The sequence below is a fragment of the Myotis lucifugus genome, unplaced genomic scaffold (genome assembly GCF_000147115.1).
Source record: "Myotis lucifugus unplaced genomic scaffold, Myoluc2.0 scaffold_63, whole genome shotgun sequence".
NCBI lineage: Eukaryota > Metazoa > Chordata > Mammalia > Chiroptera > Vespertilionidae > Myotis > Myotis lucifugus.
The window spans coordinates 1,670,343-1,696,996 of NW_005871111.1; the positions used below are offsets into that span (position 1 = coordinate 1,670,343).

The 26,654-nt window shown below is 35.0% G+C and overlaps 1 protein-coding gene across 5 annotated transcripts in view; it reads right to left on the minus strand.

Moving 5' to 3' along the window:
* DOCK7 (dedicator of cytokinesis 7) overlaps positions 1 to 26,654 on the minus strand; it is a 163,422-nt gene that overhangs the window by 51,913 nt on the left and 84,855 nt on the right. For 4 of the 5 annotated variants that reach the window (XM_023754662.1, XM_023754661.1, XM_023754663.1 and 1 more), the window contains 11 exons: positions 26,208 to 26,439; positions 23,833 to 23,997; positions 20,015 to 20,184; positions 14,317 to 14,406; positions 13,276 to 13,371; positions 11,296 to 11,436; positions 11,091 to 11,204; positions 9,253 to 9,423; positions 5,364 to 5,503; positions 2,282 to 2,451; positions 1,424 to 1,578 (listed from right to left, as the gene is read on the minus strand). In XM_023754662.1, the coding sequence (XP_023610430.1) occupies positions 1,424 to 1,578; positions 2,282 to 2,451; positions 5,364 to 5,503; positions 9,253 to 9,423; positions 11,091 to 11,204; positions 11,296 to 11,436; positions 13,276 to 13,371; positions 14,317 to 14,406; positions 20,015 to 20,184; positions 23,833 to 23,997; positions 26,208 to 26,439 (1,644 nt within the window). Of the gene's footprint in view, positions 1 to 1,423; positions 1,579 to 2,281; positions 2,452 to 5,363; positions 5,504 to 9,252; positions 9,424 to 11,090; positions 11,205 to 11,295; positions 11,437 to 13,275; positions 13,372 to 14,316; positions 14,407 to 15,586; positions 15,680 to 20,014; positions 20,185 to 23,832; positions 23,998 to 26,207; positions 26,440 to 26,654 lie in introns of all 5 variants that reach the window. The other variant, XM_023754665.1, reaches the window with a different exon arrangement.

The window sequence follows — 26,654 nt, forward strand, 5'->3', positions numbered from 1 at the left end:
GTTCTATAGTTTGTCCTGAGTGGTGGCTACAAAGGTGTTCATTTTATAATATTTTAACTCGTACATTTATGTTTCATGTACTTTTTCATGTGCAGTATATTTCACATAAAGAAAAGTTTTAAAAAGTCAATAAATTGAGAATAGTGGTCACTTTGAGGGGAGAGATGGAGTGAATTGAGGGCAGAAAGGAACTTCCAAAGTATTTGCAATGTTTTATTTCTGAAACTGGGTGGTACATATACTGCTGTTTCTTTTACTTTAATTGTACATATAGTTTATATATTCTTTTTTATGTATAATATCAAAAGTACAAGGAATAGCCCTGGCTGGTGTTGCTCAGTAGTTTAAGTGTTGGCCCGCACATCAAAGGTCTCGGGTTCGATTCCTGGTCAAGGGGCATGTAGCTGGTTGCAGGTTGGATCCCCGGCCCCAGTTAAGACACGTGCGGGAGGCAACCAATCAATGTCTTTCTCACATCTACATTTATCTTTCCCCCTTTCTCTCTCCCCTTCCTTCCCTCCTTTCCTAAGGAAAAAAAAAATCAATGGAAAAAATATCCTTGGATGAGGATTAACAAACAAACAAAAAGTACAAGGAATAAAAGAAAAATTTGATAAATTAGAATTCATAAAAATTTTAAAAATTTGCATTTCAAAAGACACCATAAAAAAAGTGAAAAGCCGCAGAATGAGAGAAAATATTTGAAATCATATATAAGGGAGTTGTACTCAGAATATATAAAGAACTCTTTTAAGTCAGTAACAAAAAGAATAACACAATTTTTAAATGGCAAAGAATTTGAATGGACTTTTCTCTAAATAAGGTAGTTGTTCAAAAAGATGTGCCAATAAGCAAATGAAAAGGTGCTCTACATTAGTAGATATTAGGAAAATGCAAATCAAAACCACAATGACATGCCACTTCATACCCACTAAGGTGGCTATAAATAAGAAAAAAGTGTAGGTGAGGATTTGGACAAACAGGAACCTTTTATTCATTGCTGGTGAGAATGTAAAATGGTGCAGCCACTGTGAAAAAGAGTTTAGAAATTTCTCAGAATGTTAACAGATGATGTGTTGTGCACCTGAAAGTTGTATACTTTTGTTAACCAGTGTCACCCTAATAAATTCAATAAAGAGGAAAAAAGTAAAATGGATTAAAAAAATAGGCTATATAATAAGCAACTTTCAAAAATTCTGAATGACAGAAAAGAGCTTTATACCATAAACCTGCAATAATTAATACTTTTTAAAGTAACTTGTAAAAGATAGGTAATATTCTCAGAACCTTAACATTTCCACAAAATAAAGCTCAGAGTACTTCTGCATCAGTTAATATAACAAATAATTTTAGTTATTTAAGGGCACATCCTTGTAAGTATTTGTCTTTCCAGAAAATAATTCTGTAGGAGGGTTGTTTTTACCGTTGATGTGAGAATAAAACTGCCAGGCCTTGTTAGTTGAGGAACTGATGTTCCTGCAATTGCCATGGCAACTGTCTGGCTTATCATGCTTCCACTCTCACTTTCATAATCATCAGTGGCTATACAAACTGGTCTTCCTCGTTGATTGTGAGATTCTGGGGCGGGGGTAGGGGGAGGAGAGAAAATCCAAAATAAATAAATAGATACATAAAACTTCTAAATAGCTTAATAAACAGTTCTTAATACACATTAGGTACTCAGTAAATGTTTGTTTTGATTGAACTGGAAGTATTTTATCCAGTTAATGGCTAGTTTAAATGCAACCTACAGTGTTTTCTTTAGAGCAAGTGAAGGAATTCAAGTAAATTCTGATATGAAAAGCAAGAGCAATAAAACTTTGTAGGTCCTAATTTTCAAAAAGCAACAAAACTTCATCTTATTAACCCAATGTTAGCAATAAACCTAATTAATGATATTCAGATGAAGATTAATTTAAATTATATTTATATGAATAAAATTGATACTGAGGGTAGTAGACAGCTTTCAGCTTTCTTGTGTATTTTTTAGAGGAACACTAAGTACACAAAACCCCTATTTTCTAACAAGTAGGAATAGAACTACTATATAATCATTATTTAAAATTTCATCATAAGAACTACTTACAGAAACCTTGCAGTGGATTCTCTCACAAAGTCAAAAGATTTTCAGTAATATAATTATTTACAGTTTACTTATGTTAGTGTACTTTTCTTTATATTTCTTTTCCTAAAATAAGATCTTTATTCTTGAGAAACTTTCTAACACTTTTATTATATATTGTGATTTGCCATTAAAATCTGTCTCACATACACTAAGTACCTGTAAAATCATACAGCTGAGGAACAGTTTCCATGATAATGCCAATCAGAGGTAGATATAACATGGCCACCCGAGCCTTTATCTGGGGGTCAGAGTACCGTGGGTCTGAGTCATGACTGGAGAGTAAATTGTGTACCATATTGATGACTTTCTTATGCAATCCAAACAGTCTATTTAAAAAGAAGATGGAGAAGAAGCAGTAAGGTCACAGATATTAGTTAATACCTTTAAAGCAAACAGTAAGCAATGGTACTGAATCAATCTTGTTCAACTTCTTAATTTTGCCACATATTTGCATCTATTCCTATAAAAACACTTCTATTTTAAAATTAATGTCTTTCTGTATAAATAAAAATTGAGGAAGAAGAAATGTTATATAAATTCACTTAAGAGTAAACCTGAATATTTTTACATTAACTCCTTGTTAGTGCATTTTAATATTAAATAAGTTAAGATCAGTATGGTTATATTTTAAAGCAAAAAAAAAAAAAAGAAAGTTACAGCTACATTTCAAGTAGCTGTAACTTTTATTTCATCAAATGAAATCTTTTCACATTTACCATAAGTAAACTTTTATTTCTTTTTTCCAGAAGAAAAATCCTCTACCTAATGCAGCGGTTCTCAACCTGTGGGTCAGGACCCCTTTGGCGGTAGAACAACCCTTTCACAGGGGTCGCCTAAGACCATCCTGCATATCAGATATTTACATTACGATTCATAACAGAAGCAACATTACAGTTATGAAGTAGCAACGAAAATAATTTTATGGTTGGGTCACAACATGAGGAACTGTATTTAAAGGGCCAGAAGGTTGAGAACCACTGCAATGGATTATGTAGTTCACAGGCTAGGGTTGCCTTTGACATCTATTTAAATGGAACTTCCTTGCTCATATACCTCATATGGGCCCTTACAACTTTTCTAGACTCCCAGTCACCTGCGTTTCAACTGAGCTAATAAACTAGCAAGGGTCTCTCTCATCTTCATACTTCTGCCTTTCTTCTTAAATTAAAGGTGCTTTGACTATGCAAACCATTCGAATTGAAAATTCATACAACTTCAACTGGCCCTTAATGCTGTACCTGGTACCAGTTTCAGTTTACATTATCTCTCCTTAAGCCTTACACCATCAATATCAGTAAAAGACCTTACCTTCAACTTCTTTCTTTTAGGAAAGAAAGCCATTCCAAATTTGCTCTGGTCGAAACATTTTTTAAAAAAAATATGTTTTTATTGATTTCAGAGGGAGGAAGGAAAAGGGAGGGGAATAGAAACATCAATGATGAGAGAGAATCATTCAATGGCTGCCTCCTGCATGTCTCCTACCGGGAATCAAGCTTACAACCTGGGCATGTGCCTGACCAGGAATCGAACCGTGACCTCTTGGTTCATGGGTTGATGCTCAACCACTGAACCACACCGGCCAGGCTGGTCACATCTTTTAACACATCTCCATCTATATAGCTATAGGATCATCTTTCCTTTGTTTCAGAAAAAGCTGTATCTTCTCTCAGAAAGTAATTTCCCCATATATTCAATAAACCCAATCTTTCTTCAATAGCCTACCCTTTATTTTTCTTTCCTACCTGGAAAATATATGTTCACTTGAAATTAGTTTCCTCTAACTTACACAGTATTTCACTTAGTAATAAACTATTACATGATGTCCCAGTAATAAACTTCCTGAATGTTTTAAGTCTATACCAAGTATTTCCACTTACTTCCTACTATTTACTTCCTTTGTTTGTAACTAACAGTATTTGAACATTCATGATATGGTACTTACTAGCTTCATCATTTAATAGCTAAATGATTTTTTGAAGATACTTAACTTCTGTTTCCTTATCTATGGATGAGGGTAATAACCTACCTAAGGTGGTCTGAAATTAAGTTTTATAATTTATGCAAAATGCCTAATACAGTGCCTTGTATATTGCCTTCCTCAGTAAATAGTAACTTTAAAAAAAATTTTGCAAGAGAGCGTTTATTGGGTAAATTACAGAGGTAGAATTAATTCCTAGAAGAAATGGGCTTACAAGTAGGAATGAGTTAACGGAGGTAAAGAAAGGGCCCTTGGAGCTTGGGAGTGAGGAAGCTATTGTGCCTGGGGGAGGGAGAAGGAGAGGGGGAGAGAGAGAGTAGGGAAGGGAAAGGGAGAGGTATGCTCCTGGGAGGGAGACCGCCAATAAATATTAACTTTTATCTCTTAAGATCATACAGATTTAAAAGCTGGGATCTGAAATGAAGTAGTCTTATGAAGTAGCCAGAGCCCTTGATCTTATCTGCCATTTTATATAGCTGCCTATGAAATCTAGCTGGAGATTCTTCTCGCTTCCAGATTTTTATTCAGAAAGTATATTTTTAAATACTGTCACAAACCACATCTAATGAACATATGTCAGATTTCATTCTCTAGATTTCTACTTGACACTGTCATCTTATATGTTCTTTTCTCAGTATTTTCTCCAAATAGTTCCTCCTCTTCTCGTCATTTGCTTTTTATGTTCCCACTTTCTATTTCCTGTATCACCAATGATTCCCAAACCTGATTGTCTATTCCTTATCTCTCAACAGCTCCCAATTCCAGACTTCAACCTATCTAAACTCAATCACACTCAGTAACTAAATATACACTTATGCAGGACCTGCAATATGCTATTCTACATGTTGGATCTAAGACATTGTCTCTGTTCTTAAACAGCTTGTTTTAGTAAGAGAGGAACAGACAGCAAAGTAATAATTCAATGTTACAAATGCTATAATAAAGACGTTACTCTTCTACACAACTATGTACTACAAAATTAGCATTTAATCATAGTGTATTGTTTCAGTCTTAACTTTCTTCCTATAATGAGAGTTTCTAGAAAGCAAATCTGTGATCAATATAGAACATATTATTGCCACTCAAGGAATTACTCTTGGTTACTTAGCAAGCTGATGAAATAAAAAGAAAAGCATTCCTTTCAAGTAGAAGAGTGGGAAAGATTAATCTTTTGATTCTTAGGAAGTTTAAGGGGGATACTTCTGTCCTATCATTCAAAATCAAGCTGATATTCTACAAGGCAAAAATTGGTCTACTCACCCTTCAGCCTCGGGGTCTAAAATGACAGCCAGCTCTGTTAATACAAGTCCTGCCAAATAATGCTGTTGGCGGAAAGGCACAGACAATTCAAACATATTTGCAATCTTCTGGTCCTGTACGTTGGTGGAAAATCCAGAACTCTGTTTTGGAGTGAGGTAGAACAAACTATTATAGCTGTGCAACAAAAAAATCCCAGACACACATTACAATAAGTAGAATGTGAGCATTATCTGAAAGTGAGATAAACTTTGCCTAGAGTAATTTATCGCCTAGGGTTTATGACAGATCATTATTATTAACACTAGAGGCCCGGTGCACGAATTTGTGCACAGGTGGGGTCCGGGGTGGTGGTGGGGGAGGGGCCACAAATGGTTGGCTGGCAGGGGGGAGGAGCTGCAGGTGGTTGGGGTCTCAGTGCATGTCATAGCTACCGGTCGTTCTGGTCGCTTGGCTTTTATATACATAGATTGGAGAAAGTAACTATTCTTACTTTTGGTATAGGAAATTATGATGAACTATACTTTCAATTTCTTTTTTCTCAAACTAAAAGTTTCCATTTGTTGTCCCCCCCTCCCATCTGTTTTTTTTCTTTATTCCTTTTTCTGGTTTGTTTTATCTTTATTGTTGAAAGTATTACAGATGTCCCCTTTGTTTGTTTTCCCCATTGACCCCCTCCACCCTGCACCCTCCCTTCCCAGGCCTTCACCACTCTATTGTTTATATTCATGGGCTATGCATATATGCATATAAGTTCCCCGGTTAATCACTCCCCCTACCCCCCAATCCCATCTTCCCTCTGAAATTTGTCAGTCTGTTGCATGCTTTTATGTTTCTAGATCTATTTTGTTCACCAGTTTATTTTGTTCATTAGATTCAACATATGAGTAAGATAATGTTTTAATATGATACTCTGAATGGAAGAAAAAAAAAGCAACTAAGTCCAAATAATATACAGGGTGGGGCAAAAGTAGATTTAGAGTTGTGAATATGCGAAACAGTTTATTCTTGAATTATTATTTATTAATTATTGTGTTATTTCCCATACGAACAACTGTACATCTATGTTTGCCCCAAACTGTATTATGTACTCTTTGCTGAGTGTGCGGGAAATGTTCATAGTCAAGGCTATTGGTTTCCAGGGAAATTTCAAATATGGGTAAAACTGTTTCTCAGACAAAATACTATCTCTAAAAAAATCACTATAATTTTATGGTGTACTTACTGAGTTTTTAAAAAGTTTTTAATACTGCAAAATAGCAATCCGTAAGATATAGTCCAAAGCAAGAAGGTCCTCAACTTCATCCCCTAATCCATAATTCCAGATCATCTATGTGAGGTTTCTTAGAAGAACAATAGATTTCAGAATTCTCCATGCAGAAATCATTTTCCTAATAACTATATAAAATTCCTCTGCCCCACCCCCGAAAAAGTGATGTCTCTGTCATATATTAGAATCTGAAAATTATGCACTGTAGTTAGATGACAAGGTGGGGAACAAGATAATGAAAGAAATTCTGTGAATGTCTTTGCTGAATGTGATGTTCAGCAGGGAGTTAGGGGTAAACAAGTGTGTTTCATTAAAGATTTTAGAACTGCACCTGTGCTTTATTTGTATCTGTGTAGCTACATCTTTGGAAGAAGTTGGGCAAAGAAAGCAAAACTTCATCCATTACAGGAAGAAGTGTGTCCTAGCCAGGTAAAAGAGTGTGTGGAAATACGATGTTTTGCAAAAGAAAAGTGAAAAGTTGTGGGTGCTCTCTGATGTTTTCCAATCTTTCTAAGTGAAGTTTAATTTTTTCTTTTATCACGCATCTGACACTGATCTAGCCTACAGAATTACATTAAGGAATTAAATATCTCAAAAATAAAATTAAGAAGAGTTAAAATCGACTTTGACTTCAGACATTAAGAGCTTAAGGAAGCAGTTTGCCTCAGGAATTATACAGCAGAAAGGATGTTTCACTAGGAGGGAAAAATCTAGGCATCTTTGATACTAAAACACAAAATCCCTTAATCTCAATTTGTATGACAGGATACATAATAATTGCTATGATAGCCCCTTTTCATCTTTAGAGAAACTACTAGCTGTTGAAGTCAAGTGCCTATAAACATCCATCTAGTTTCCTTTGGGTTTTCTGGATACAAGAGAGGTAGCAGGGCTCTGTCAGGCTTGCACTGCAGTTTTATAACAGAGCCTTTGTGATTTTAATACCCCTAGTATTTTTGGCAGCTACAACTAAATTAGGATACAGGTATAAGCTTTTTATTTTTTATTAATCCTCACCCAAGGATATTTTTCCATTAATTTTTAGGGAGAGTGGGAGAGAGAGGAAAAGAAAGTGAGAAACATCGATGTAAGAGAAACACATCGATTGTTGCCTCCTGCACGAGCCCTGACCAGGGCCCGGATCAGGGAGGAGCCTGAACCAATGTATGTGCCCTTGACCAGAATCGAATCCAGGACCCTTTGGTCCGCAGGCCGACACTCTATCTACTGAGTCAAACTGGCTAGGGCTATAGGTATAAGCTTTAACTAAATGTTTTAATTCCTTTGGTTGTCAGGTAGCTTCTACTCAAAGATTAAGAAAGTATGTGAGTCATATTCTGACTGTACATGAAGTTCCAGGAGAAATGTCTAAAAGTATACTTAGCTTGAGATAATTGAAAAATATAGCTAGTTGAATCCCAAACCAATGATAGCCTAGTGGCGAGAATCACGTCAACTTTCTGCCTTTTAAAGATAATATCACTGACACACCATTATGAGATATTTTGCAGAATCTTGGTCCTTCAATGCTGCACCACTTGTCCTCACTATATAATTTTGTGGTGCTGATGTACTGTTTCTTTGTCAAGCAGGAGGAGATAACTTCAGGGTCTCGAGAAGAATCTATGAGTTTGTTTTGTAAAAGAAAAGAATATCTTCAGGGTAGCTGCGACCCGCTACTGATTCCAAGAAGTCTGATACGAAAAAGCGTTATCTGTGACTAAATAAACATGGTCTTCTCTCTCAGTTCCTGGAACTAACCCCATTCCCTACTTACATAAAAACTGCCTACTTTTGCTTTTTGAGAGAGATGGATTTGAGAGAGCTGCTCTCCCATCCTCCCAATCAAATAAATCTTTCTGTCTCTGAGCACTGGTGTCTCACTGTTTGGGCCTACTAGTGGATTGGGTACACAAACCTGAATTTTGGGAGATAATTCTGTAACAGTTTGATTTCTTTCTCTGCTAAATTATGCTTCATCCCCATTCCTTTCACTAGTATTAATCCCTAACAAACATCTTATACCCCAAACTCAGTCTGTCTGCTTCAAAAAAAACCCAATTTATGAAAACATCTAAATAAGTGAGTTTATGTGGATGAATTCACTCACATATGCACAATCTGTAAGAGGAGTAGAATATAGTGGTTAACAGCTTAGGGTCTAAAATAAACCCAACATGCAAAGTACAGCATAAGGAATATAATAATATTGTAATTAACTATGTACGGTGTCAGATGGGTACCAGACTAACAGGGGTGTCACTATGTTGTATGCCTGAAACTAATATAATATTATATGTCAACTGTAATTGAAAAATAAATTTAAAATGTCAACATGTGACTTGGTTCAAAGTATAGCTGTGCCATTTAACTGTGTGACCTTGAGTAAGTTATTGCCCTTACTGTGTTTTAGTTTTTTCATCTGTAAAATAGGGATAGTAATAGAATTTACCTCCTAGAGTTGCTCTGAGAATTAAATGATTAATACTTATGAAGCACTTAATACAGAATCTATTATACAGCTTTTATTCAATAGCGTTACCTATAATTTCCCCCCAGTGTTTAAAATGCTTTTTCACAAATGTGGACGTTAAGGATACTTCTTTCTTACACTTTGCATACCTGAGATGTTGCAGAAGAAACAGAAGGTGATGGTGATGCAGGTGGAGTAAGCAGGCTACAGGGTAAGTTTAATGTAACATAGTGCTCATGGCTGCAGATGATTCGCAGAAAATCCAACCTCAAGGACACCAGGACACTTGGAATTGGTAATGAGTAAAGCTTTGAAGACACCTTGTAAGCAATGCATAAATAAGAGAAAACCAATCGAGTATATCATTTCTCTAATACAAACACCAGAATGACAGATTAAAGAATTAAAGAACAGTACTCAGTGGGCAGCTTTGGTTTTTGTGATTTAAGTAATGGTATCAGCTTTCTCTAGAATTACTGTTAAAATGCAAAATTTTGAACTACGGATTTACTGTAGAATTCCACTGACTAGGCTAAAAGCCACATTTTTTAAAAAATATATTTTTATTGATTTCACAGAGGGAGAGAGAGATCGAAATGTCAATGAGAGAGAATCATTGATTGGCTGCCTCCTGCACGCCCCTGAATGGGAACAGAGCCTGCAACCCGGGCATGTGCCCTTGACCGGAATCGAACCTGGGACCCTTCAGTTCGCAGGCCGACACTCTATCTACTGAGCCAAACTGGCTAGGGCAAAGCCACATTCTTGTATTTCCAATACAGCATTAATATTCTGCTTTTCAAAGATATTTTATGAGGAAAAAGTACACCACCAAATTAACTTCATAAAAGAAAGTATCCATTCTTTTTACAGTACCTTGTGTTAACCTATATTTATAATGATATATGTCTATTTCCCCAGCTATACCATAAACTACTTGAGGACATATATGAATGGACTTAATAACTTTAGCAACCCTAGGATCTAGTTCAATGTTTAGCAAATGTAGGAGGTTAATACTTGAAGAATAAAGACAGGAATAGGTTTTAGAAGCAACAGTACATGAAATTTTGGGGACAGAGTAAAAATAATGCATACTATAGCAAATAATTATAAGTGGGTCAGTGTCCACACATAGTTTTAACTTCTCTAATAAAAGAAACATACAGTAAAGGCATCCAATAGAAGAGATCTTCAAAAGTCTAAATATTTCACTGCCAAGTAGCATTCTTAACCAGTAGTTCCCCAAATCTAATCTGTGGACCAGCTGGGAAGTGCGTCCCTCACTCCCTATGCCCACCATCAGGATTCAAACTCCTCAAGAATGCTGAGATGGGACCCAGAGGTCTATATATTTTTAAAGCTTCTTTAAAAGGGAACTCGAGGATGAGTTACTAACTTACTAGCAAAAGTGCCTATCAGGTCCAATACTAATGTTTCCCAAAAGTCAGGTTTCATTAATAAGTTGATAAAAATTTAAAAACAAAATCAGCTGTTTGTGAAAAAGTTCCAGAATGCTTTTAGTTTAGTAAGAGCAAAATAAATGAAATTTGGGACTTGGGTAAACATGTTTGCCATTCTAAACTCTACAATGTCCAAAGCTGTGTTAGGGGTAATACATAGCAAAATGCAGCTACTTTAAATATCACTGAAGACACAAAAGGTGCAGTTAGTTCTTCATTTAGTATAAACATTATTCTTGAATGGAATCTCGGGGCTGCTTTACAGTTAGACTACTGACCTGGTGGTGTGCTCCAGAATGGGCCAGTGTAACCCAAGGAAAAGCCAGTTTTACTGATATCAGCTTGCCACAGTCTTGCGTCCTGATTAACAAATATAACTTACTTTTGCCTTACTAATAAAACTATGCTATTTAAAAAAATATCAGTATATGCATGTATATGAAGGTCTCTTAGCTCTGGCTGTACAAAGAGCAAATACTGTATTTAGGTTATTTGACTACTAATTATTACTAATTATGAATTACCTGTTTATAGAAGTTCTTTATAAGGCTAAAGACAAATCCTCTGTCCATAACAGACAACAGATCATTGAGAAAGAATGCAAGACTTGTGTTGAGTCTTTCAACCATTTCTACGTCCTGAGAAACGGAATAAAAAGCAAAAACAGATAAAAGTATGAGAGTTTAATGTGAGCTTGAAAAAGATTAAAAAACAACAACTCATCATTACCTTCTGAAATCGTGAAACTATATCACTAGCAATTGTACTGACAAGAGCAGTAATGTCATCCATAAAACGCTCTGGAAAACGAGATTTCCTTGCTGCATTTAGTTTATCATTAAAGTATAAATGGTGCACCATGCTCTTCACCTGAAAAAAATAAATAAGCCATTAGTTTAATTTCTTACAGATGCAATTAATAGTTAGAGACTCTAAACCAGTGGTTCTCAACATTCTGGCCCTTTAAATACAGTTCCTCATGTTGTGACCCAACCATAAAATTATTTTTGTTGCTACTTCATAACTGTAATGTTGTCACTGTTATGAATCGTAATGTAAATATCTGATATACAAGATGGTCTTAGGTGACCCCTGTGAAAGGGTCGTTCAGCAGCCAAAGGGGTCGCGACCCACAGGTTGAGAACCGCTGCAGAGTAGGGCTATTTTTTTCAATATACCATGTGATTTATTACATAGCTGAAAGACTTTTAGCTCCTCAAATATTTTGAAAAGTTCACTATAATATTTTGTATATTCTAAAGAAATATGAAAAAAATGCAATCCAATCACAGGATCATCTTCATAAAATTACCCTGGCTGTGAATAGGAAAAAAAGGGTGTGTATGCAAAGAAAAAAAAATAACACTCTTTGAAATTGTTTTAAATTAAATCTTTCCAAGACTCAATAATTTTGCCATTTCTTATCCCTGTGAGCTTTGAGAGATTAGAAACCTGGACTTCACTGTAGTGCCTCCGGTATCTAGCACCTAGTATCAAATGGTGGATGTACATTAAATATGAATGACTAAATATTTTACCTATATAAAATATTAGGTAAAAATTAACAAAGTGATTTAAGTTGATAAAATGTTTTTGGGTATAGATTCTTATCCCCATGTGATAATGGTAAGAAATATGCAGGGAAATTGAAGGCGAAGTTCTACATTTAGTAAATAGCAGATTCAAGTCTAAACCTTTTGACTAGTTTATATTTAAGAAATATGAACATACATTTACAACTATCAAAAAATAAATCAAATTATAATTTTGAACTTATATTAAAAGTACATGAATTACAAATTTGGTGTTTATTTTCTAGGGAAAAAATGAGTTACCTATCATTTATGGATGGTCCCTTTTCACTTATTTGGTTAGTAAATCCCTAGAAGAAATGGCTTTCTATCCTCAATATAGGTAACATTCAATGCTGAGAATGACCCTATGATGTACTCTAGAAGCTCCTTTTGTTTCTTTTCTACCTTTCTGTTTTTGCTGTGATTTCCTTTGTTTCTTATTTATTTTTACATACTTCTTTTCCGGAAGAAAAAGTTTCAATGATTTCAGCTTTCTAGAGGCTGAAGAGAAAGACCCCTAGCGCCAGAATGTCTGTGTTTGAAACACAGTTCTGCTATCTACAAGCAGTGTATACTTAAAGTTACTTAATCTCTCTGTGCCTTGGTAATATTTAGCCCATGGAGACAGTGCTACCACACTGTATACACCTGATAACACATATATACACAAAAGCAATAAACAATGACGTGTGTGCATAAATATTAAGTTACTGATTCCTTTGTTTTTAATATCATTTATTGAATGAAGCAAAAAGGTTTTTTTAATTGGCTTTAACTAGCATTTCCCTAAGAGCTTTCTAACCATAAAAGCAGTATCTATCTATGTTCGGTATGAAATCTAAAATATTGCTATTATACAGCAGCATATTCATAATAAGAATGTATCACAGGTGCTTTAAAAAAGTAGCTAGCTTCTGCAACCACCCCTAAAAAAAATAAAATGAACTTTATCATTCCAACTAAATTGTGCTGAGTGTTCACAATGTTTATTTAGGGATATAATATAGGAATTTTGCCTTGGAAGAACATGTAAAACTGTAAGACAACAGAAAAAGATTTCTAGTATGATGAGCTAACACAAAAGTGTTCACTAAGGAAAACAATATTTTTTTTAAAAAGTGTTTATTTTGCTCACCATTAACTCAAAAAAGAACCAGGCCTGTTGCAAAGCTGATTCCCGAACGCTGCCACTGCAAACAACCCACTGCAAAGCCAGCTCCTCATGAAAAAGCTATCCAGAAGTAAATTCAAAGTTATTATCAAAGTCAAGTCTGTTAATAACACAAACCAAATAATAATGCAACTGCAAATGAAGATATAATGAGAATAAGCAAAATAAGGCATGTGAACCATTCAATGATGCAGTGAGGACACCCATTAACGAAACGGCTATTTATACATGTAAGATAGTGGCATGTTGAATAGCTGGAAAAATTACATGTTATCTTGTAGCAAAATGTAATTTTTAAAAAACAGGTGGGAAATAGCCTCCTAAATTGTACCTGCAAACAGAAATTAGACCAAAAACTCAAACTTACAAATAAAATCTTGTTTGTGCCTTACATACATATTTCAACATATGCAAATACATTCGTGAACTTTGCTGGTACAATTTAGAAAATACCTTTAAAATTTTAAACTTTGACATAACACATTAATTTTCAAGTTTTCAGGTATTGAAAGTCGTTTTATAAAAATGGCAGAAATGCCTGCCTTGCAATGGATATGCATACAAAGCATTTGCAAAGTAGTGTATATTAATAAGAAAAAGGACTAACAAAACTGTGCATAAGGGAAGCAAATCAACATATCTTACTAAGAGTGATAATTTTTCTAACTCATCTTCCATTTCCTGGAGATTTAAAACACAAAACAGAAGCAGTTACAGAAACAGAATTTGGTACATTTTTTGGCACTAAAATTGAATGATCAAATTTCAATGCACTAAAGTCCAAAAGCAGCCAGTCCCAAAGATACACATTAAAATAATGTAAAATAGCCTACACTGGAAAGGCAGGCCCCAAAAGGCATCAGACAAGCAGAGCTTGCTCAAATGTGTTTTAAAATGCAATGGAAATTCTGCAATATCTCATACTGATTAGGTAAATAAATCTCATATCTATTTAATTGCTGAAATTATTTTCCCCCTATATGGATTGTCTTCATATGAATCTACCTTTTTAGTTGGTAAGCGTCCCGTTAATGTTTGTAAGAAACTTGACGTCTCTGTGTGCGAAGACATACGATTACAACTTCGATCCATAGCCTATGGAGTGAAGATGAATGATGACGAGATAACATTAAAGTCTGCTGTGAAATGGCTTTGCAGCTCAAGGAATACACAGAATTTTTTAAATAGTGTTTTATTGTGGTTTCAGCAACCATCTATTTTATTGCTCATCTCATTTTTACCATTTTAAGTTGTTTTAATGCCTTAGGAAAATCAAAATGCTTCTAAAATTTTTAGAAGATGAGTATTTTAATAATTATATAAATTCAGAGTGCTGCAAAGAATGAAACTTTTATTTGTGTGACCTATAAACATGCACATATCTAGTAAGAAAATGTAAAAACATACTTCTCAACTGGTCTCAGACAAAAAAAACCCACCAAAACTTTTATATTCAATAAAAAATTATTAAAAGTTTAGAATGATTTCTTTCACTTTTCACTATTATCAAAAATAGTATTCAGGCTTGCCATATACTACATGAAATACAAATCAATTCTAATATTAAAATGTAATTAAATTGTTTCTTCAAGAACAAAAACATTTTCCTACAAAGTCAATAAACAGATGAGAAGTACATTTGAAGGTATCATGCAGTATTAGCTATCAAGCAATTAGACTTAAGTCATCAAAACCTAATTCAACTAAGTTATAATACATTTCATACTTTGCAACACAGCACAAACTGAAAAAGTTTTTTGCTTCTGGTATTTAATCTTATAGGATGGGGAGCATATACTGTTCACATTTAATTTCTGCTTTATTACCAGTATTTTTAGTCAGTGATTATGAAAAAAATAACAAGATAGTAAATGCTAAATGGAAACGATACAATAGCTACACTTTAAACCAAAAGCAAATGGAAAACTGTCAGGTTTTTCCACATAAAATATTTTAAAATTCCTACTGAAGATATGCTACCCCTAAAGTAGAAACTGTTATCAAAGTCATCAATCGCATAAGCAACAGGAACTGATATAATGATAGAGTGTATAAGGAGGGAGGGAGAAAGAGACAGGAAATAGAAAAGCAGAACAATACTGGTGCAACTGGTGGTATTCATGCATAGTAGTTGGAGAATGTGCTAAGTAAACAAAAATACACACTTTTTAATAATTAAAAAAGCAAGCCACTGAAATCACAGTATATACTAAAAAGTAATGTTCTAAAGGGAAACATCAGCAGCCAATAAAGAAACCTCTAATATAAACACCACCTGTGTTGATTCTGCACTTGGACTGGGGTTGGATCCCCATGGGGCAGCTTTTGGACCACCAGTGTTAACCCAGGAATTGGAGCGATCTAAACCCTAAGCATATAATAGAAAGCAGTTGGAAAGGAAAGAAATATTACATGTGGCATGCTATAAATTATTCTTAAAGAAATCCAGAATTTCCAATGCAAACATTTTTAAAATTAGTACTGTTAAAGCAACCAAAAATTTTAGGCACCTATAGAGTATTATTAGTTCACCGAAGTTATCTTATTACATACATTTTAAAGAATCACCAAGAACATGAACTATACCATTTAAAGGTGATTTCTCTTTTTGTAAAGGCGTTGGTACACCTTGAAGTACCAACAACTAAAGTTCCCACAGCACACCTCCCCCCCTCTCAATTTTCTTTAAAGATGGTATGAGTTAGCAACAGTTAATTTACTCCGAATATAACTAGGGAATCAAAGGAAAAAATGGGGAAAAAAACATTTCATTCTTTTCTAAAAGAATTTAATTTCATTCCATATGTCATCACTGAAAACTTTTGTGCAGTAATACTCCATAATTCTGACTGTTAGGAGAAATTAAGTAAAAATTTAAGAAAAAAATGCCTAATATTTGTTCCTTTCTAAAAATAATGGTAAATTTGGGGTTGTGCTCAGTTTTATTGTGCTTATTGTAATTAAATCTAATGGGCTACTATACGTATTAAGAAAAAAACATTCTGGAGCTATTTATAGTAATTATATCTTCATCATTACTATCACTAATTTAAAGTTAATTTAATATGCTACTAATGTGTATGACCAGAAGTGAATTATGTCTATCTGTCTCTAAAAGAGGTCATTATGATCCTAGGTGAAGGAAACTGGGGCTTTAGTTCAATTTCTTAAACCTGACTGATCAGCCCAGTCGGCCAGCAGCTCAGTAGTTGAGCATCGACCTACGAACCAGGAGGTCACCAGGAGGTCACAGTTTGATTCCAGGTCAGGGCACGTGCCTGGGTTGGGGGCTCCATCCCCAGTGTGGAGTGTGCTGGAGGCAGCCGATCAATGATTCTCTCTTGTCATTGATGTTTCTCTCTCTCTCTCCCTCTCCCTTCCTCTCTCAAATCAATAAAAATAAATATATTTTAAAAAAATAACCTGACTGATCATTAAAATTAATTGGGAAGGTTTATAAAATTCAGATTCTGGGCCCTACTCCCAAAAATCCTGATCCAGCAATATGGGCCTGGGAATCTGCTAATAGAACTGGAACAAATTATAACAAATTTTTAGAGGATTGTTGGAGTAAGATTTATAAAGACAAACCAAAAGAAACTGACTACAAATATCAGGACATGAGTATGGACACAAACCAGAAAACATCAAAGGAAGAATAGGTAAAAAAAAAGAAAGAGTAGTCACAATGTTAAGCAATTCTGTATAAACAGTATCACCTAGGGAAATGGATAGTTCATCTATAGCACTGTATTAAGTATTCGGTAGTAATAGATGGTAATCGGCAAGTAGATGCAATGATAAAAGTTTATCAAAGTTTTCTTCTGATGGCTTCAATTTTCTCAATGAAGTAGAAGATAAAGTCAGAAGGAGAATTGGTGAGGAGGTTTTATGAGGCTTAAAGTAATAAAAAATGGCATGATACCTTTTCTGGGAGAATGGGAGGGTAAATGAAATACAGAAATATATATAACTGCTTGATAACATTAGGGCAATCTGAGGTTTATGGTCTTTAATTTCAAATGAGACCAGTCATCATGGTATTTCTCAAGTCTTGTTCAGTGACACAAGTGTTGACATGGCAAAGGCAGTCAACTGGGTTGAACTATGGTTTATGGTTTGGTTAAGCAAGTAAAATGAAGTGGAGAAGGATAAGAGAATTGAGGTTTGATTATAATGGGTATAATTATAATGATTATGATATTTTAGCTGGCTAAATTGGAAGAAATAACATTAGGGGGTAAGACAGAGTATAAAGGTCACTGAATCAAGTAATTGGACATTGTAGAGAAATAAAGAAATTGTTAGAATTGAGATACTAAAGAGAGAACTAGCAACTAATGGTTAAAGAACAAAATGCATGAAATTGAGATTATGAGGATTAAAGTTATTGGTAATGAGAATATCTAGGTTATGACCATGGCTGAGGCAAAGTGAAAGACAAAATCATTAAAGAAGAGTTACTTAAATGTCTAGGCCCGTGGTCGGCAAACCGCGGCTCGTGAGCCACATGCGGCTCTTTGGCAACTTGAGTGTGGCTCTTCCACAAAATACCATGTGTGGGTGCGCACGTACAGTGCAATTGAAACTTCATGGCCCATGCGCAGAAGTTGGTATTTTGTGGAAGAGCCGGTATTTTGTGGAAGAGCCACACTCAAGGCGCCGAAGAGCCACACTCAAGGCGCCAAAGAGCCGCATGTGGCTCGTGAGCCACGGTTTGCCGAGCCGCAGTTTGCCGACCACTGGTCTAGGCCAATAAAATCAGACTAAATGAAAAGCAGCTACAAATAAACTTCAAGCTTCCTTACAATTTTTCAATAAAATAAAATTATATACTATTATAAGGGATTATGACTAAAGGATACTCCAAAATAAAGGTAGCTAGCAAAAATTTTGCAACAAAGAGAAAACATAGAAAGCATTTAAATAAAAATTCATACAAGGCCGTGTTGTCATAAAAAAATTCTCATTTTATGATGGCTTGCTCAAAAGTTGATGTTTATCATTTTAATATCATCAAAAGTAAGTTTATGTCATTATGTCCATTTTATAAACTACTTGAACAAAGGCAACTAATCTTTCCAATATACGTAAATCTTGTTCTAAATCTTGGATGTTGTAAGTTATCAAATACATCATATAAAAGAAAACTCTAGAATCATACTAAATGAGGCATAATGCAAATCTTACAGAAACTGAGACATTTTAAAAGTATAGCCTTAAAGAAAATGGTTTCTATAGATTAATAGAATTTTTTATAATTCACAAATCAGATTCATTCTACTAAAGAATTGTATTTTATAAATATGTAAATAATGCTAAGTACTCTCTCTATTACAATGAGATATAATAAAAAATAAAGACAAGGATAAAGAACTTGAGTATTTTTCCTAAACATGGAAATGTATGTGAGGTAAGGCTACAAAATGTATTTCTGATCTGTGAGAAATTACTTAAAAATTGTTTAAAAGTTATTTTATGCCCTAGCCGGTTTGGCTGAATGGATAGAGCGTTGGCCTGTGGACTCACGGGTCCCAGGTTTGATTCTGGTCAACAGCACATGCCCAGGTTGCAGGCTCGATACCTAGTAAGGGGCATGCAGGGGGCAGCCAATCAATGATTCTCACTTATCATTGATATTTCTATCTCTCTCTCTCCTGCTCCCTTCCTCTCTGATATCAATAAAAATATATTTTTTTAAAAAGTTATTTTACAATGAACAATGCTTCTGAAAATGTAACATTTCTGTAACTATATGAATAGATATAAGTAATTCTGATTTTTTTATCATGTTCAAGTATTTCACCTAACAAACAAACCCAAATCTTAAAAAAATATATTCTATTGTAGTTCAGACTGTTAAATACAAACCCTAGAACATGTTTAGTAATTCTTCCTCATATCATTATTACCAAACTGAAACGCCAAAGAAAAGTTGGCTATGATTCCATAACCATAATATCTTCCTCTTTTCCAATAGGAAATGTATTTACATTTGCAATGGTTTGGTCAAAACACAACATGACGTGATTTCTTGGCCTTACTGTTCTTTTGTCCAGCTTGCTTAAACTCTGAAATATTTTTGTACTTTAAATATAAAAAGGGAATTAACTATTTGTTCCTTAAGTATATTTCTTTAGGTAATAAAGATTATAAATAAATAAAATATAGCTAGATCTTAGATTAGCTGGCATCTCCCTTATTATCTGATGGAATCATTAACCATCATTAAATAAATCATATAATTCTAATCCTGGTGCATCTTACATAGAGTTTTTCATAAGAAATGTAGCTCAATTACCAATCTAGATTTTTTTTGGAGAAGGACTTACATTTTGTATCACTGATGATATAGCCCTACTACCCAGCAGTCACATAGATCTGTTTTGATTCTATATAAAAATCATTTTTCACATGATGAAAGACAGATAAAAGTGAGTAATATATAACTAGTCATCCTGGACAAATGTTAGAATTTGGCAGATTTTTTTTTTTTAGCAGAATGCACAAACCAGTTTGCAATAGCAAGCATATTTAATAGAAACATGAAACACTTAGTGTTTACTGACAAAATGGAAATGTACAATTTCTTGCTTATTAACTCAAATACACTTAAAAATTCAAAATAAATTAAAACATTTGGACATTTCTCATTTGTTCATGAACTGAAAATCCAATTTATAGGCGGTTATCTTCAGTTTACCTTACTGCCGATGATTGACCGTACTTCATCATCTGGTGACGTGGGAGTCCCAGGTATATCTGGGTTACTATTACTAAGGCTCCGAGAACGATTTAAATTCAGGCTTGCAGGTCTCACAGCAGATCTAGCCATTGTGGCATAATGCACTGATCCTCCTAAACCCCCAGGACCTAGAGTTGAATATAAAACAGCACATAATTATACAAAGGAAATTAGTCAAGAAAGGACATGAACTTAATCTCTGTCACTTTACAGAATTTCACTAAGACCATGAATTGCTTTTGTTTCTGAATGAAAACTACTATAAATAAGAAAGAAAAAGACTAAAGACTTAATAATAAATACACAAAGATATTCTTATTTCACAGCAGTTGGCAATACCGTATGAATTATAAAAACAATTCTCTTCAATGTTTCTATGATTATAGAATACATGTACAATAGAAAACAGTCACATACATTACCTAGATACTAGGTGTACTGGTTAATAATGCGGATTTTTTTCACTAGATGAAGTTACACATATGTTCATATATATGCGATTTGATATGTATGCTATTTTCTTCTATTGACAGCAAGCTTCAAAACTTCATATGTCAAATTTTCTGAAGGTGTTAACATCATAAATATTTTTACGCTTAAAAATGTCAAATTTTGTGCCAAAAAAAGAGCATTTGTAGGAAGTTTTAATTCATTATTTTGAAGAAAACGTTATCGTATACTTCGGGAAGCTTATGGTGAACATGCTCCATCTCAAGATACTTGTGAACCCTGGTTTGAATGCTTTAAAAGTGATGATTTCAATGTGAAAGACAAAGAATGTCCAGGTCAACCAAAAAAGTTAGAAGACCAACAATTACTAGCATTATTGGATGAAGATACGTGTCAAACTCAAAAACAACTTGCAGAAAGATTAAACGTTGCTCGGCAAACAATTTCCGATCATTTACAAGCAATGGGAAAGATTTTAAAGGAAGGAAAATGGGTGCCACATCAACTAAATGAAAGACAAATGGAAAACCGAAAAGTCATCAGTAAAATGTTGCTTCAACGGCACAAAAGAAAGTCTTTTTTCCATCGAATTGTGACTGGCGATGAAAAGTGTATTTATTTTGAGAATCCCAAATGCACAAAATCATGGGTTGATCCAGGTCAACCATCAACATCGACTGCAAGGCCAAATCGCTTCGGAAAGAAGACAATGCTCTGTGTTTGGTGGGATTGGGAAGGTGTGGTGTATTATGAGCTTCTAAAACAGCCGTGGGCAAACTACAGCCCGCGGGCCGGATTCGGCCCGTTTGAAATGAATAAAACAAACAAAAAAAAAGACCGTACCCTTTTATGTAATGATGTTTACTTTGAATTTATATTAGTTCACACAAACACTCCATCCATGCTTTTGTTCCGGCCCTCCGGTCCAGTTTAAGAACCCATTGTGGCCCTCGAGCCAAAAAGTTTGCCCACCCCTGTTCTAAAACCAGGTGAAACCATTAATACTGATGGCTACCGACAACAAATAATCAATTTGAACCACGCTTTGAACGTGAAATGACCAGAATGGGCCAGAAGACACGGCTAAGTAATTTTGCTTCATGATGATGTACCATCACACACTTCAAAACCAGTTAAAGACACATTAAAAGATCTTGCCTGGGAAGTATTAACCCACCTGCCGTATTCACCAGACCTCGCTCCTTCAGATTACCACTTGTTTTGATCAATGGCACACGCACTTTCTGAGCAGCACTTCAAAATGTACAAAGAAGTGGAAAATTGGGTCTCTGAATGGTTTGCCTCAAAACAAGAAAAGTTCTATTGGGATGGTATCCACAAATTACCCGAAAGATGGGGGAAATGTGTAGCTAGCAATGGACATTACTTTGAATAAAGCACTTTTGATGTTTCTCTTGAAATTATCATGTTTTCTTTGATTACAAAATCCGCATTAGTAACCTGTACACCTAGTACACACAATATAAGTATATCTAACACCCAAAATGCTTCAGCTTGTGTCTCTTCTTTTTCCTCTATCCCTCCTTGTTTTGCCCCTTGATACAGTCAATAGAGGGACAGTCAATTTACTGTCAACATCTCTTGAAAGAGATTATGCTTTACTTCTCTATCTTCATCAGTGAAAATCTGAACTATAACAAAATGGCACCTTTGTGCCATATACATGTAAAAAAATCTAAAGAAAGCTTTTCTAAAAGCCCACCTTATATAAAAAAAGCAATGGAAACCTTTTCATCTAAAATCAAGCCTGACACCATTATTCAACCACGTTCTATGAACATAAATATACCCAGTGATTGTATCCATAATTTACCTCCATTTTTCTTATTTAAAGAAATCTTTCTGAATGTCATGTTTGCAAATGACAAATACCTGTCAACTACTTATAAGTCTTTCACATCAGCATATAAAAAGTTTTGCATAATCTGTGGTATTCTAACAGTGTACTGAATGAAAGAGTAAATGGAGGAGTATTATATGTAGTCCACAATCACCTCCACATTCAGAGCCTCAAATACTATAATTTTAAAAACCAAGAGAAGAAATTTTGAAACATATATGAGTTAATTACTACTATTTTTGCAATTAAGAAAAACAATGAGCTAAAACTCATATACTGTTATGCTTAGTTTTCATAATGAATGCCATAATTAATTTTCACCATTATTAATGTTAACCTTGTCAATTGTTGGAAAGGGCACTAACCATTATCACGAGTGATGAATGATAATTCACACAGACAAATATATGAGCAACTTGAAAGATATGCATGATATATTCATTAACTAACTGAACATCTAATGAGTTATTCAAACTAAGATACATCCACTACCTCCAACACCACTATCATAAAAAACAAAATAGCTACTTTTGGCTCTAGTATTCTGAAAGCTATATTATCCTATCCTATCTAATAAAGAGGGAATATGCTAATTGACCCTCACGCCATTGCAAAGATGGCGGCACCCACAGCCAATAAGGAAGAAATATGCTAATTGACCCCCCCCGCCCTCAAAGATTGCGGTGCCCACAGCCACAAGATGGCCAGCAGGGGAGGGCAGTTAGGCGTGACCGGGCCAGCAAGGGAGGGCAGTTGGGGGGGACTGGGCCAGCAGGGGAGGGGCAGTTGGGGGGGGACTGGGCCCGCAGGGGAGGGGCAGTTGGGGGCCACCCGGCCAAGCAGGGAAGGGGCAGTTGGGGGGCGACCCGCGACCGGGCCAGCAGCGAGGGCAGTTGGGGGAGATCAGGCCGGCAGGGAGCAGTTAAGCGTCAATCGGGCTGGTAGGGGAGTGGTTGGGGGGTAATCGGGCTGGCAGGCAGAAGCGGTTAGGGGCAAATCAGGCAGGCAAGCAGGCGAGCGGTTGGGAGCCAGCAGTCTCAGATTGGAGAGGGTGCAGGCTGCGCTGAGGGATAACCCCCTCCCCAGTGCACAAATTTCATGCGCCAGGCCTCTAGTTTTATTAATAAAGGAGAAATCAGAACTTTTCTAGAAAATAATCTTTTATATTATATAGGTTTCAAACAGTTATCAGGGTTATTTCTTCTTTAAAGTCCACTAGGACTCCAATGACAAATACAACATTCTCTTAATCTTAACAGGAAATAAAATGCTTCCAGAGACAAGAAGTTATTTGCAGGGTTCATTTCCAAGAATTAATTCAACCAAGATCTAATTAAAGGAAGCTGTGTAAATAATGGTGCTTTAAAATGTAACATTTATTTTACCTCCAGCACTTAATATAGTCCATGCCACTTAGTAGGCATTCAATAAATGTTTGCTGTTCATAGTAAAAAGAATAAAATACCTGGTGATGGTGAATTAGGGGAAGTATTTGGTAAGCGAAAAACATAATAGATATATGATGCAAGAAGACTGTTCCTGCCATGCTGGTCATGATTTCCTTCCAGATTTTTGTGAAGCCGATTTATAATTGATGACATCGCTTCAAAAGATGCTTGACCTAGATTAACTTTTAAGAAGGAGGAAAATATTTTTGCATTAACTTTTTTAGACTATAACTTCCAAAAAGATCAAGGTTTTGTCCTCTCTACATGCATTAAATATAGTGATTATACATAATAATTGTATAAAGATATTGATTTTTAAAATTTATTTTTCAATTACAGTTGACATACAATAACATATTAGTTTTAGGTACACAACACAGTGATTAAACAATCTGATGTTAATGTTAAAGATTATCTTGTATTAGATAAATCAAAATTACTTTTCTAAACAAAATGAAAAAAAACTAATTTAACATGAATATTGTATGGGTTTGTTTAGTAAAAAACAAAAGATCATCCCACAGATACCTAAATTTTGTAAACAATACAAAGCACATAGGAAAAAAATCTATCTTGGAGAAGTAAATTCTCATTTTATTCATTTATTTTATTATTTCATTATTTTTATTTTTAATTTATCTTTATTGCTGAAAGTATTACAGATGTCCATTTGGTTTTTTTTCCCCACTGACCCCCTCCACTTTGCACCTGCCCCTCCCAAGCCTTCACCACACTAACCTATATAGCACACAATGAGCATGTGACTTTTGTTTTTAAAAAATAAAAATAATAACAATGAAAGTAGATTATTAAAAATATCTTAAGATAGTAAGAAAAGACTCTTTAATAAACGGTGTTGGGAAAATTGGACAGATACATGCAAAAAAATGGAACTAGACCACCAACTTACACCATACACAAAACTAAACTCAAAATGGATAAAGGACTTAAATGTAAGACGGGAAACCATAAAAATACTAGAGGAATCCAAAGGCAATAAAATCTCAGACATATGCCGAAGCAATTTCTTCACCGATACAGCTCCTAGGGCATTGGAAACTAAAGAGAAAATAAACAAATGGGACTACATCAAAATAAAAAGCTTCTGCACAGCAAAAGAAACCATCAACAAAACAACAAGAAAGCACACTGCATGGGAGAACATATTTGCCAATGTTATCACCGATAAGGGTTTAATCTCCAACACTTATAGGGAACTCATAAAACTTAACAAAAGGAAGATAAACAATCCAATCAAAAAATGGGCAAAGGACCTAAATAGACACTTTTCAAAAGAGGACATTCAGAAAGCCAAGAGACATATGAAAACATGCTCAAAGTCACTAATCATCTGAGAGATGCAAATCAAAACAACAATGAGGTATCATCTCACACCTGTCAGAATGGCTATCATCAACAAACCCACAAACGACAAGTGCTGGAGAGGATGTGGAGAAAAGGGAACACTCATGCACTGCTGGTGGGAATGCAGACTGGTACAGCCACTATGGAAGACAGTATGGAGTTTCCTCAAAAAGTTAAAAATGGAACTCCCATTTGACCCAGTGATCCCACTTCTAGGAATATATCCCAAGAAAACAGAAACACCAATCAGAAAGGATATATGCACCCCTATGTTCATAGCAGCACAATTTACCATAGCGAAGATCTGGAAACAGCCTAAGTGCCCATCAGCAGATGAATGGATTAGAAAACTGTGGTACATCTACACAATGGAATACTATGCTGCTGTAAAAAAGAAGGAACTCTTGCCTTTTGCAACAGCATGGATGGAACTGGAGAGCATTATGCTAAGTGAAATAAGCCAATCAGAGAAAGATAAATACCACATGATCTCACTCATTTGTGGATTATAGAGAACAACATAGACTGATGAACAGGGACAGATCCAAAGACAGAGAAACAGTGATCAGACTATCAATCCCCAGAAGGAAAGTAGGGGAGGGAGGGAGGAAGGGGAAGAGATCAACCAAAGGACTTGTATGCACTCATATAAGCCAAACCAATGGACATGGACAACAGGGGGATTAGAGCATGAGTCGGGGGGGGGCGGGGCGGAGAATAGGGTTAATGGGGGGGATGAGGACACATTTGTAATACCTTAACTAATAAAGAATTTTAAAAAAATACTTGGTGAGTAAATTAATTTGTTTCCATAATTTGAGTAGAAGTCTATAAGGCACATTTTATAAAAAACAAAAGTAAGTTATCATTTTTTGGCATTTGAGACAAGTAAATAACAACCCTCACCGCCCCCCGCCCCAATCAAATGCATCCTTATAAATATCAAACAGGAATCATGGTTCTATTTTGCAAAAGTTAAAAATACCAAATTATAAATTCTATGATTCCCCAAACAAAAGGAAATTACCTATTTGGCCAGCAATGACTGGAGGTCTAACAACTAAAAGTATCAATTTATCAAGCAGAAGATGAAGAAATCGGACCACTGGTTCCAACTGAGATGAATTCAATGCTGAAATACTGCTCTTCAATTCATTTTCTAAGTTATTTTCCATGATTCGCATATCTCCAATTCGAACAGGAAACATGTGTTCATCCAGAGCATTGACCAGAGCAAAAAACTTGTCAAGATAAGGATCCTAAAACAAAGAATGAACAAAAGCACGAAGCAAGTATAGCTCTATAAATTCTCCAAACTATAAAACACCAATAAAACATCTCATATTAACTGATAATACAAAAAAGTACATACCAGTATATATAAACATTGTTTCCAATTAAACACTAAATCTATAGGGTGGGGCATATTATTAAGTAGGTCTATAGTTGTTAACATAAAAAATAATAATAGCCC